Source organism: Rhinopithecus bieti, unplaced genomic scaffold, assembly GCF_001698545.2.
Source record: "Rhinopithecus bieti isolate Rb0 unplaced genomic scaffold, ASM169854v2 scaffold_64410, whole genome shotgun sequence".
Classification (NCBI taxonomy): domain Eukaryota; kingdom Metazoa; phylum Chordata; class Mammalia; order Primates; family Cercopithecidae; genus Rhinopithecus; species Rhinopithecus bieti.
In genome coordinates, this window is record NW_016824239.1 from 7,261 (window position 1) to 17,864 (window position 10,604).

Below are 10,604 nucleotides of genomic sequence, written 5' to 3' on the forward strand. Positions count from 1 at the left end.
TATATATACATTTTTGAGATAGAGTCTTGCTCTGTCACCCCGTCTGGAGTGCATCAGCGTGATCTCGACTCACTGCAACCTCCGCCTCCTAGGTTTAAGCCATTCTCCTGCCTCAACCCTCTGAGTAGCTGGGCTTCCAGGTGCCTGCCACCACGCCTGGCTAATTTTTGTATTTTTGTAGAGAGAGGGTTTCACCATGTTAGCCAGGCTGGTCTCAAACTCCTGACCTCAGGTGATCTGACCACCTTGGCTTCCCAAAACACTGGGATTACAGGCATGAGCCACTGCGCACAGCCTTTTACTAGAGAAATATAAACAAAATCAGCATAGTCTTACCTTAGTAAGAATACTGAGTAACAGTTAAAAGGTAAAAGCTGTAACAATTAGACAGCCATCCAAGGTAGGTCAAGCAAAAAAGCGCAGAATAACAAATCCAGGATGATACCACGCCCCCTCTGCAAACACTACAGCATGTCCATGAAACAGATGTATTTATGAAAGCAAAGAAACAGACGTGGAAAGACATGCTCCCAGAGCACGATCCCAGTTACCTCTGAAGAGTATGCAGCAAAGGAAAGGACTGGAAGGCTCAAACTTGGCCTTATCTGTTAAGTTCTAATTTTTCCAAAGGTACACACTACTATGCATAATTTAAAAAATTTTTTCTCAATGTCTGAATCAACAAACTGTGCCAGGCATGTTACTAAAAGCACTTTATTATCTAATTTAATCCTTACAACTTTGAGGTTAGCTGCAGCACACAAAACCAACCTGTTGCATAAGCTAGTGCTTTTACTCACTATACTGTACTGTTTTTGAAAAACTGTTTGTGGCTGGGCGTGGTGGCTCACGCCTGTAATCCCAACACTGTGGGAGGCTGAGGCAGGTGTATCACCTGAGGTCAGGAGTTCAACACCAGCCTGGCCAACATGGCAATACCCTGTCTCCACTAAAAATATAAAAACTAGCTGGGCATGGTGGCGCATGCCTATAATCCCAGCTATGCGGGAGGCTGAGGCACAAGAATCACTTGAACCCAGGAGGTGGAGGTTGTAGTGAGCCAAGATCGTGCCACTACACTCCAGACTGGGTAACAGAGAGAGACTCCGTCTCAAAAAAAAAAAAAAAGAAAGAAAGAAGGAAAAGAAAAACTCTTTGCATTTACAGATCTTAATAGGAAATTCCACAGAAACAAATATCCTGTGAAGACTGATCATTAAAATTATAAAGATCAACATTTATGAATACAACCAGGAAAATACAGTACCAACCAGAAAGTATAAAATCCATCATTTGATAGTTAAACATTTTTGTGAAAAAAATATTTCCCAGTTAAGAAATTCAAACGCAAATTTTTAACTAAAAAAAATTTAATCACCCCAGTGATGAGATTGTAGGAAAATCAACATGCATAATACTTAACGTAGAATGTCCACCAGACATTAAGTTATTAACGTAAGTTTATACCACCTTATTCTGAAGAAACAGTTCACAGAAGCAAAGGATTTCTATACATAAAAATATTGGCTGGGCATGGTAGCTCATACCTGTAATCCCAGTACTCTGGGAGGGTGAGGTGGGTAGACTGCCTGAGCTCAAGACTAGCCTGGAAAACATGGGAAGACCCCGACTCCACTAAAAATACAAAAAATTAGCTGGGCATGGTGGCACACACCTGTAGTCCCAGCTACTCAGGGAGGCTGAGGGATGAGAATTGCTTAACCCTTTAGGCAGAGACTGCACTGAACTGAGATCACACCACTGCACTCCAGCCTAGGCAACAGAGCGAGACTCTGTCTCAAAAAAAAAAAAAGAAAGAAAAGAAAAAAGGAAAGAAAAAGAAAATACTGAATACATTATTACATCAAAAGTACAACTCTAGAAATAATTCTTTCCCTTATACATTTAGAGACTATGACAGTATCATATTCAGTATGTTTAAAAGTATAGAAGTTTACAATGCAAACTGCAAAGGCTATTTTGCAGGTGTGGTGGTTCATGCCTGTAATCCCAGCACTTTGGGAGGCCAAGGTGGGTGGATCACCTGAGGTCAGAAGTTCAAGATCACTCTGGCCAACATGGTGAAACCCCATCTCTACTAAAAATACAAAAAAAATTGTCGAGCATGGTGGTGGGCACCTGTAATGCCAGCTACTTGGGAGGCTGAGGCAGAAGAATTGTTTGAACTCAGGAGGCGGAGGTTGCAGGGAGCTGAGATCATGCCACTGCACTCCAGCCTGGACAACAGGAGCAAACTCCATCTCAAAAAATAAATAAATAAATAAATAAATAAATAAGGAAACATTTATAAAATGCTAACATAAAACAGCAGAAAATAAACGATGCACACTGTGACAAGAATATGCCCTTAGACAAATATTCAAAAATTAAGATAACTGTGCTAAGACAGCAGGATCAAAGTTTTCATCTTGTGACTATTCATTAATGTTACTGCTAGATTGTCTCCAATTTTAAAACAGAAGAGGGACTCATGCAAAGTAGTTCAGTTTGGGTAACTGAGTCTTCTTTTAGAGGCTGTTTTCTAATTTTGTTTTTTACTTCTCTGTTTTCTAAGAAAAATAAACTATAAAGCAAAATTGAGAAAAATATATACAAAAGAGGTAGTTAGCCTAAATACATGAAATGCTTAAAGGAAAATAAATTGTATACATGAAAGAAATCCTCACTTTGTCATAAATCATTCCAAAGTAATTTTAGTATATATACTATGCTTCAATTAAAATGTAAAAACAAAGTCACTTCAGTACATGAGCCTTACCCGGTTTTGATCATTGTCACTATGATTGGCAAAATCTTCGTCTGACTCCTTTTGGGGGAAAAAAAGGCTTTGCTGTTAAACAGACTTTACTTAGAAGCACAGAAATGATTTCAGGTCTAAGTCTCTGGGGCGGGCTGATTTTACGTCAAGTGGAGAAAAAGCTCTGACACTCTGTCTCTTTGTACTGACTACTGGTCACCTTAAGTATCACAGTGCAGATAAGCTGGGTAGCTGGCAATATTGTGAAGGGTTGTTCCAGTTAACATGTAATTTTTGTGGTTCACTTAAATGCCTCTGACAATTTGTTCACATCACCTGCACTTTCAACTCTTGCCTTTGGATTTAAAGTAAGAGTTGCACATTTAACTAAATTACTGAAAGTCAGTTTGTGTTATTTTACATTTCGGACTATACTGTCTCTACTTCCTCTCATTAGGATAACTACTTCATTAGGTCCAAGGAGGGAACATCAATATTTGCTACCAGCAACTTGGTAAAGTGCTACATCGCTGGCTAAAAGCAAGGGATTCCGCTAATGAGCACTGCTTTTGTTATACGAAAGTTACTTAAGAAAAGCTTATTTCCAGCTGTCAGGTTTTTCTTTGGAGGACTGGAAGAAGGGCAGGGGAGGGAGAGTGCAGAAAGCGGGACCAACGGGAAGAGAAAAGCACACACACAACACAGTCTCCTTTCGGAAATCCCATACTTGAGGACTCTCCTGCAACATGGATGTGTCCCCTGCAATAACGAATATCCCATCTAAAGAACAACTACAGATTCAACTGTAATCAAGGTCCACAACCTCAAACTCTAGGCAAGGCAATGAAATTATACTCTGTGGACATGAAGGCACTAGAGGCAGCAGCAAAATAGAATGTAAGTGGTTGCTTTCAGTATATCCTGCTCTAGGTTTTATGGTTTACAAAAATTCTATTTTTTTTTTTTGAGACGGAGTCTTGCTGTGTCGCCCAGGCTAGTCTGCAGTGGCCGGATCTCAGCTCACTGCAAGCTCCACCTCCCAGGTTTATGTCATTCTCCTGCCTCAGCCTCCCGAGTAGCTGGGACTACAGGCACCTGCCACCTCGCCTGGCTAGTTTTTTTTTGTATTTTTTAGTAGAGACGGGGTTTCACCATGTTAGCCAGGATGGTCTCGATCTCCTGACCTTGTGATCCGCCCGTCTCGGCCTCCCAAAGTGCTGGGATTACAGGCTTGAGCCACCGCGCCCGGCCCAAAAATTCTAAATGTAGATTTTTTTTCCTTAGAATTATTTAAAGACAGAATATACTCTAAGACTATATCCCAGGAAGAGATTCCACCAAAACATCTAAGTTGCCCTTCTCAAAAATATATTGGGTGAAAGACATATTTGGTGGTAAGGTAGGAGAGAGGATAATAGTGAAAGAGATTAAAGCAGCTTTCCTTATTATTGTACATAAGACAAGAAGGAAATCTAACCCTTGGGAAAAAATAATCAGAATGTGGCTTCTATCACTGTTACAAGTTTTACAGAAGCAGATTACGAATTCACAGTTATGCTATTTACTTAGCCTGCTAGGCCCATCTTAAGTTTGCTGCCCACTGTGACCTGGTCATACCAAACAGCCCTTACCTCCTCTTCTTTCTCTTCCTCAGTGTCCACAATGCTGCCACGATCACTGCCCACAGAGCCTTCTGTTGAAAAGAGAGATAAGGGTCACCACACCAATATTCACAAGAAAATGTCCTTAGCTCAAAATCACAAACCACCATACAACAGCATCTCAGAGATCTTGATAAAACCATCTATACCCATTTACTGGAATCGAAAGTGTTTTCATTATGGTGAGGAATTACATATTTACGTAGTCTTGAAGTATCTCCCTCCCAAAAAATTATTCATTACAAATAAAAAAAAAAAAGACTTGCTTGTACTCTTTAAAGGTGTCAAGGTCATAAAAAGCAAAGAAAGGCTGAGAAATGGCATCAGACTAAAACATAACTGGAGATTTGACAACTAAATGTGGTGGCTGGTCCTGGATTGAGTCCTGGACCAAAGAACAAAAGAGAGAGACTGAAAAGGGTGTCACTGGGACAAACGGCAAAATGTGAACATAGCAGCAGACTGGATGATACCCTTATGTTCAGGAAAATATCCTAGCTTTGCAATTCTACTGTGGTTACACAAGAGATGTCCTTGTTCTTAGAAAACACACACAGAGGATCACCTGAGGTCAGGAGTTCAAGACCAACCTGCCCAACATGGTAAAACCTCATCTCCACTAAAAATACAAAAATTAGCCAGGCGTGGTGGCGGGTGTCTGTAATCCCAGCTACTCAGGAGGCTGATGTAGGAGAATTGCTTGAACCCAGGAGGCGGAGGTTGCAGTGAGCCGAGATCACGCCATTGCACTCCAGCCTGTGTGACCAGAAGAAACTCCAGCTAAAAAAAAGAAAAGAAAAGAAAAGAGCCGGGCCTGGTGACTCATGCCTATAATCCCAGCACTTTGGGAGGCCGAGGCGGGTGGATCATGCGGTCAGGAGTTCAAGACCAGCCTGGCCAATATGGTGAAACCCCATCTCTACTAAAAATACAAAAATTGGCCAGGCGTGGTGGTGCACACCTGTGGTCCCAGCTACTCAGGAGGCTGAGGCAGAAAAATCGCTTAAATCTGGGAGGCCGAGGTTGCAGTGAGCTAAGATCGCACCACTGCACTCCAGCCTGGGCGACAAAGCAAGACTCCGTCTCAAAAAAAAAAAAAAGAAAAGAAAAAAAGAACGCACAGAGAAACATTTAGAAGTAACAGGGCATGAGCATGACGTCTCCCTAATAGGTTCAAGACAAAATATTATGTATATGTAGAGAACAATAAAACAAATGTGGTAAAATATTAACTGGTAAACCCAGGTGAACGGTATATGAGAGTTCTTTGAACTATTCTTGAAACTTTAATGTAAAATTTGAAATTATTTTAAAATAAAAAATAAATATTAAGGAACAAAAGTACTTGGTGAAGAAAAGTACCTTCACTGGACAGCTCTCCAAGACCTACATCTTCTTGTTCCATGAACGGCTTTGACCCGATGAGATATGGCAAAGGACGATCAATGTATAGATCCTGTACATCATGAAAGGAATAAACTGTCAAATGTTTCACCTGAAAACAAACTTACATGTGCCACCTGATACCTTGTTCCATCTGATTATCCTAAACAAGCTACATAACGAAGGTGAATAAGAAACACAGCAGGACTAAAAGTTAAAAAAAAAAATTATGTTTTTCACTGATTTTTTAAAAAAGTCAAATCCTAGGTAAAGATGCCAAGGAGGTAAGGCCGGACACCATGGCTCACGCCTGTAATCCCAGCACTTTGGGAAGCTGAGGCAGGTGAATCGCCTGAGGTCAGGAGTTTGAAACCAGCCTGGCCAACATGGTGAAACCTAGTCTCTACTAAAAATACAAAAAAATTAGCCACGCAAATTGGCGGGCACCTGTCATCCCAGCTACTCGGGAGGCTGAGGCAGGAGAATCACTTGAACCCCGGAAACAGAGGTTGCAGTGAGCTGAGATAGTGCCACTGCACTCCAGCCTGGGCAACAAGAGCAAAACTCCATCTCAAAAAAAAAAAAAAAAAACATGCCAAAGTAAAGCTGAATCACACAGAATCTCCCTCCCCAAGGGCCTAATTAACAAAATTTAACAAAAATGGCAAAAGCCTACCAAAAGTTTATCAGCAGCAAGCAAACAGGGAAAAGGGTACAACCTCCTATTATAAGGTCCAAGAGGAGGACCAAGGAAAGAAACTGAACATTCTGGCGAGCTGTCCTCTAAAAGGCAGTACTAATGAGATTATATATATATATATATATATACACACACACATACAAACATAAAGATAGATTAGGCCGGGCAATCTCATGCCTGCAATCCCAGCACTTTGGGAGGCTGAGGCAGGTGGATCACTTAAGGTCAGGAGTTTGAGACCAGCCCGGCCAACATGGTGAAACCCAGTATCTACCGAAAATACAAAAAACTAGCCGGGTGTGGTGGTGCACACTTGTAATCCCAGTTACTCAGGAGACTGAGACAGGAGAATCTCTTGAACCTAGGAGGCGGAGGTTGCAGTGAGCCAACATCACATCACTGCACTCCAGCCTGAGCAACAAGAGCAAAACTCTGTCTCAAAAAAAAAAAAAAAAAAAAAAAATTATAACCCAAGAAACAGAAGAACAATACCCCCAATGGTTCCACACTGTCGAATTTAGAAAAGTAAAGTTGGTAAAATAAGACCAGATGAGAAAACAGAGTGAGGTGCAGGAGACTATGGCCCCAACAGCACATGCTGGAGATCTGCCCATGTCAGCCATCTTCTCCTGTCAGTCCCACACCAAACACGTTAAAAATCTAGGGTTGGTCGGATGCAGTGGCTCCCACCTGTAATCCCAGTTCTTTGGGAGGCTGAGGTGGGTGGATCGCTTGAGGTCAGGAGTTCAAGACCAGCCTGGGTCACCATGGTGAAACCCCATCTCTACTAAAAAATACAAAAATAAGCCAGGTGTTGTGGCGCACGCCTGTAATCCCAGCTACTTGGAAGGCTGAGACAGGAGAATTGCTTGAACCCAGGAGACAAGCTGCAGTGAGGCGAGATTGCACCACCATACTCCAGCCTGGGCAACAAGAGTGAAACTGTCTCAAAAAAAAAAAAAAAAAAGGGTCAAGGGGACCACTCTTGTATAGCCTCCTACTTCCACTGCTGAAGGAAATGCTGTCCCCTGTGAGGCACTGCCCTTCGGCAATGATCTCTCTTCCTTGTCAAACGACCCTGGGGCAGGGGGAGAATAATTCTGATGCTTCACACAACAGAAAGATTGGGAAGGTTAATGTAAAGGTTCAACGATGTCACAGCAACCAATGGAGTATAAGGCAAAGACAGCGTGAATTTGGACTAATTCTCACTGACTCAGAAGACATCCCCAAATCCTCCTACAAAAGAAAAGTGTACTTCCACAACTTTCTCTGCCAGGGGAAAAAAGAGAAAGTGCTATCTGTCTTGGAAGTATCACATGTGGTCCAGGCAATACATTTCCCAGAGTCCACTGATGACTTTTAAAGACATACAGTGAAAATCCAAGCAGCAAGTGTACTGGTCAGTGCCAAATGATCTGCCTCAATTTGGTGTGACTCAGCAAAGCTCAAACTGGACGAGAAATGTTCAGCTAAAGAATGACTAGAAGAGTTTGGTTCAGGCCAGGTGTGGTGGCTTATGTTTGTAATCCCAGCACTTTGGAAGGCCAAGGCAGGCAGATCACCTGAGGTCAGGAGTTCAGGACCAGCCTGGCCAACATGGTGAAACTCTGTCTATACTAAAAATACAAAAATTAGCTGGGTGTGGTGGTGGGTGCCTGTAGTTCCAGTTACTAGGGAGGCTGGGGCAGGAGAATCGCTTGAATCCGGGAGGTGGAGGTTGCAGTGAGCTGAGATCACACCACACACTCTAGCCTAGAAGACAGAGTGAAACTACGTCTCAAAAAAAAAAAAAAAAGTTTGGTTCTGTGGCATGTTTTAATTCGGAAGGCCTTATGTGTCACAAGGCCTCTTCCTGTAAATCACTGTGGTAACTTCGTGTTCACTATTGAGAGACTCTGTGTTGCCCCAATTATCTCTCTGAACAATGTGGGAGAAAGTCTTAGTCAAGCAACCAACACTCACTAGGCTATGAAGGAGCCTGGACATGAATGTTCACAGCAGCTTCATTTGTATTTAATAATTGTCCAAACCGGAAACAACCCAAATGTCTTTCAGCTCTTCTGCAGTCTTCCTTAGTCCAAGCTACATAATTTCAGGTTCCCAACACTCTATCTCTCTTAAGCCTCCCCACCCTTCAAACCCCAATTCAAATATCATCTTTGCCCCAAAGTTCCAGCTGGAAGTCAGTTCTCTCTCAGGGCATTTACAATGGTTACTCGTATGAATGTCTCCTCTCTCCCACCAAACTGCAAAACATACCTTGAGAGTAGAGGCCATGCTCTGCATCTTTGCACCCCCAACTTGACATGTTGCCTTGCACCTCACAAGCACTCCATCAGTGCTCGGGAGAAAGCGAGTCTTTCTGGTGGAGTCAATGTGACACTAAGTGACATACATCCCAGAGGTTAAGTCCATCACTTACTAATTAATCGCGTGCCCAAGTAACATAGCCCAAACATAACAGGTGTGCAATAAATATTTAAGTTGAATGTCTTCACCTTTGGTTCAAGGATCAGTTCCACCCGCCCATTAGCATCATCTTCCTCAGAGTCTGAGTTTCCTGCTTTGATATCAAGTTGCTCAAAGGCACTGTCCAATACTTGTAAGCCATAGTTCACAGCCTCCTGGACTTTAGGAATGAGATCTACTTCTTTCTGCTCCCGAGTTTTCTCCTACAAAATAAATACCGTGCAATATGGATCTCCAACATACTGATACCACCCCAAGAGAATACTGTGAATGTTCTCTAAAGCCTAGCCTCAAGCTCCAAAAAAACTTATTTAAAAATGTTAACAAAGTCAAATTCTGCTGAATGCCTTGACACAGACTTTGGAGTAAGACTGCAAGTTTTAAATCCCAAGTTTGCGCCTTTCTGGACATGCATCAAACTACCTAAGGTTCCAGAGCTCCAGGGTCATTGTCTACAAAAGCAGAGGTGCAACTACTATGTGGAGAAGTATCCTAACAATGAATGCACGCCGTTTCCCCACTGCTGGAGGGCCTAGACTCTCAGACTCACCATGACTATCCTACAAGCCCTGGTTATCCCTTGGGTAATTTTAGATGTTAAGACTTAGAAGGAAGGTCACAGAGGTCTTATTTTTCAATTACCAGTTTAAAAAGACCAAAATATATATATATATATATAGGAGAACTACAATTATTTTATAAATCTGTTCTACATCAAAAGGGGTCATTTTCATCTCTGGTCTATTCTGTGTATACCCTACAACAATGCCCCACTCAAGAAAAAAGGTTTGTTCATATCCCCAACAGGCTGAGAATCTCCCTCAGGTGTCTTCTTCCTGCAACAGCAGCTCTCAGTGGCAGTCCCCGCAGACACAAGTGTGCCGTTGTGAGAAATACCGAAAAATGTTTAGCGTCATTTCCACCCCCTCACAAATATTCTAGAAGGAACCCAACCACACAGTGTTGTTCTGAGGGCCAAAGGCAAAAAAAAAACTCTATGAGTATTTTAGTCTTTTATCTCAAGTACTGAAGTCTTTCTAACTGAACTTTTTTTTATCTTGGTTGTGTATTTTTCTACTTGGATATGCTTGATTCTGAGTTGAATAGCTAATATTGTACTGAGTTTGTGAAAATGTGTGTGAAATATATAGCAGTTTTTAAAAATAGTTCACTAAATACCTATCACCTTCAAATTAAACCCTGAATTGGTATAACCAGATACTACTGCACTTAAATGGCTAGCAAATCCTTGAGTTCTATTAAAAATAAAATAATCTGCTGGGCACGGTAGCTCATGCCTGTAATCCTAGCACTTTGGGAGGCCAAGGCGAGCAGATCACTTGAGGTCAGGAGTCTGAGACGAGCCTGGCCAACATGGCGAAACCCCGTCTCTACATAAATACAAAAAAATTAGCCAGGCGAGGTGGTGGCACACGCCTGTAGTACCAGCTACTTGGGAGGCTGAGCCATTAGAATCACTTGCACCCAGGAGGCAGAGGTTGCAGTGAGCCAATTACGTGCCACTGCACTCCAGCATGGCCGACAGAGAGCCTCCATCTCAAAAAAAAAAAAATTTTTTTAATATAAAATAAAATAACTGTTTTTTTTTTTTTTTTTTTTTTTTTTTTTT

At 41.9% G+C, this 10,604-nt stretch overlaps 1 protein-coding gene across 3 annotated transcripts in view; it reads right to left on the reverse strand.

Annotated features, from left to right (window-relative positions):
* LOC108522116 (WASH complex subunit FAM21A-like) overlaps positions 1–10,604 on the reverse strand; it is a 25,932-nt gene that overhangs the window by 3,710 nt on the left and 11,618 nt on the right. For 2 of the 3 annotated variants that reach the window (XM_017862202.1, XM_017862200.1), the window contains exons 5-8: positions 9,004–9,177; positions 5,782–5,875; positions 4,390–4,451; positions 2,780–2,827 (exon numbers count right to left, since the gene is read on the reverse strand). In XM_017862202.1, coding sequence (XP_017717691.1) covers positions 2,780–2,827; positions 4,390–4,451; positions 5,782–5,875; positions 9,004–9,177 — 378 coding nt within the window. The remainder of the gene's footprint in view (positions 1–2,779; positions 2,828–4,389; positions 4,452–5,781; positions 5,876–9,003; positions 9,178–10,604) is intronic. The other variant, XM_017862201.1, reaches the window with a different exon arrangement.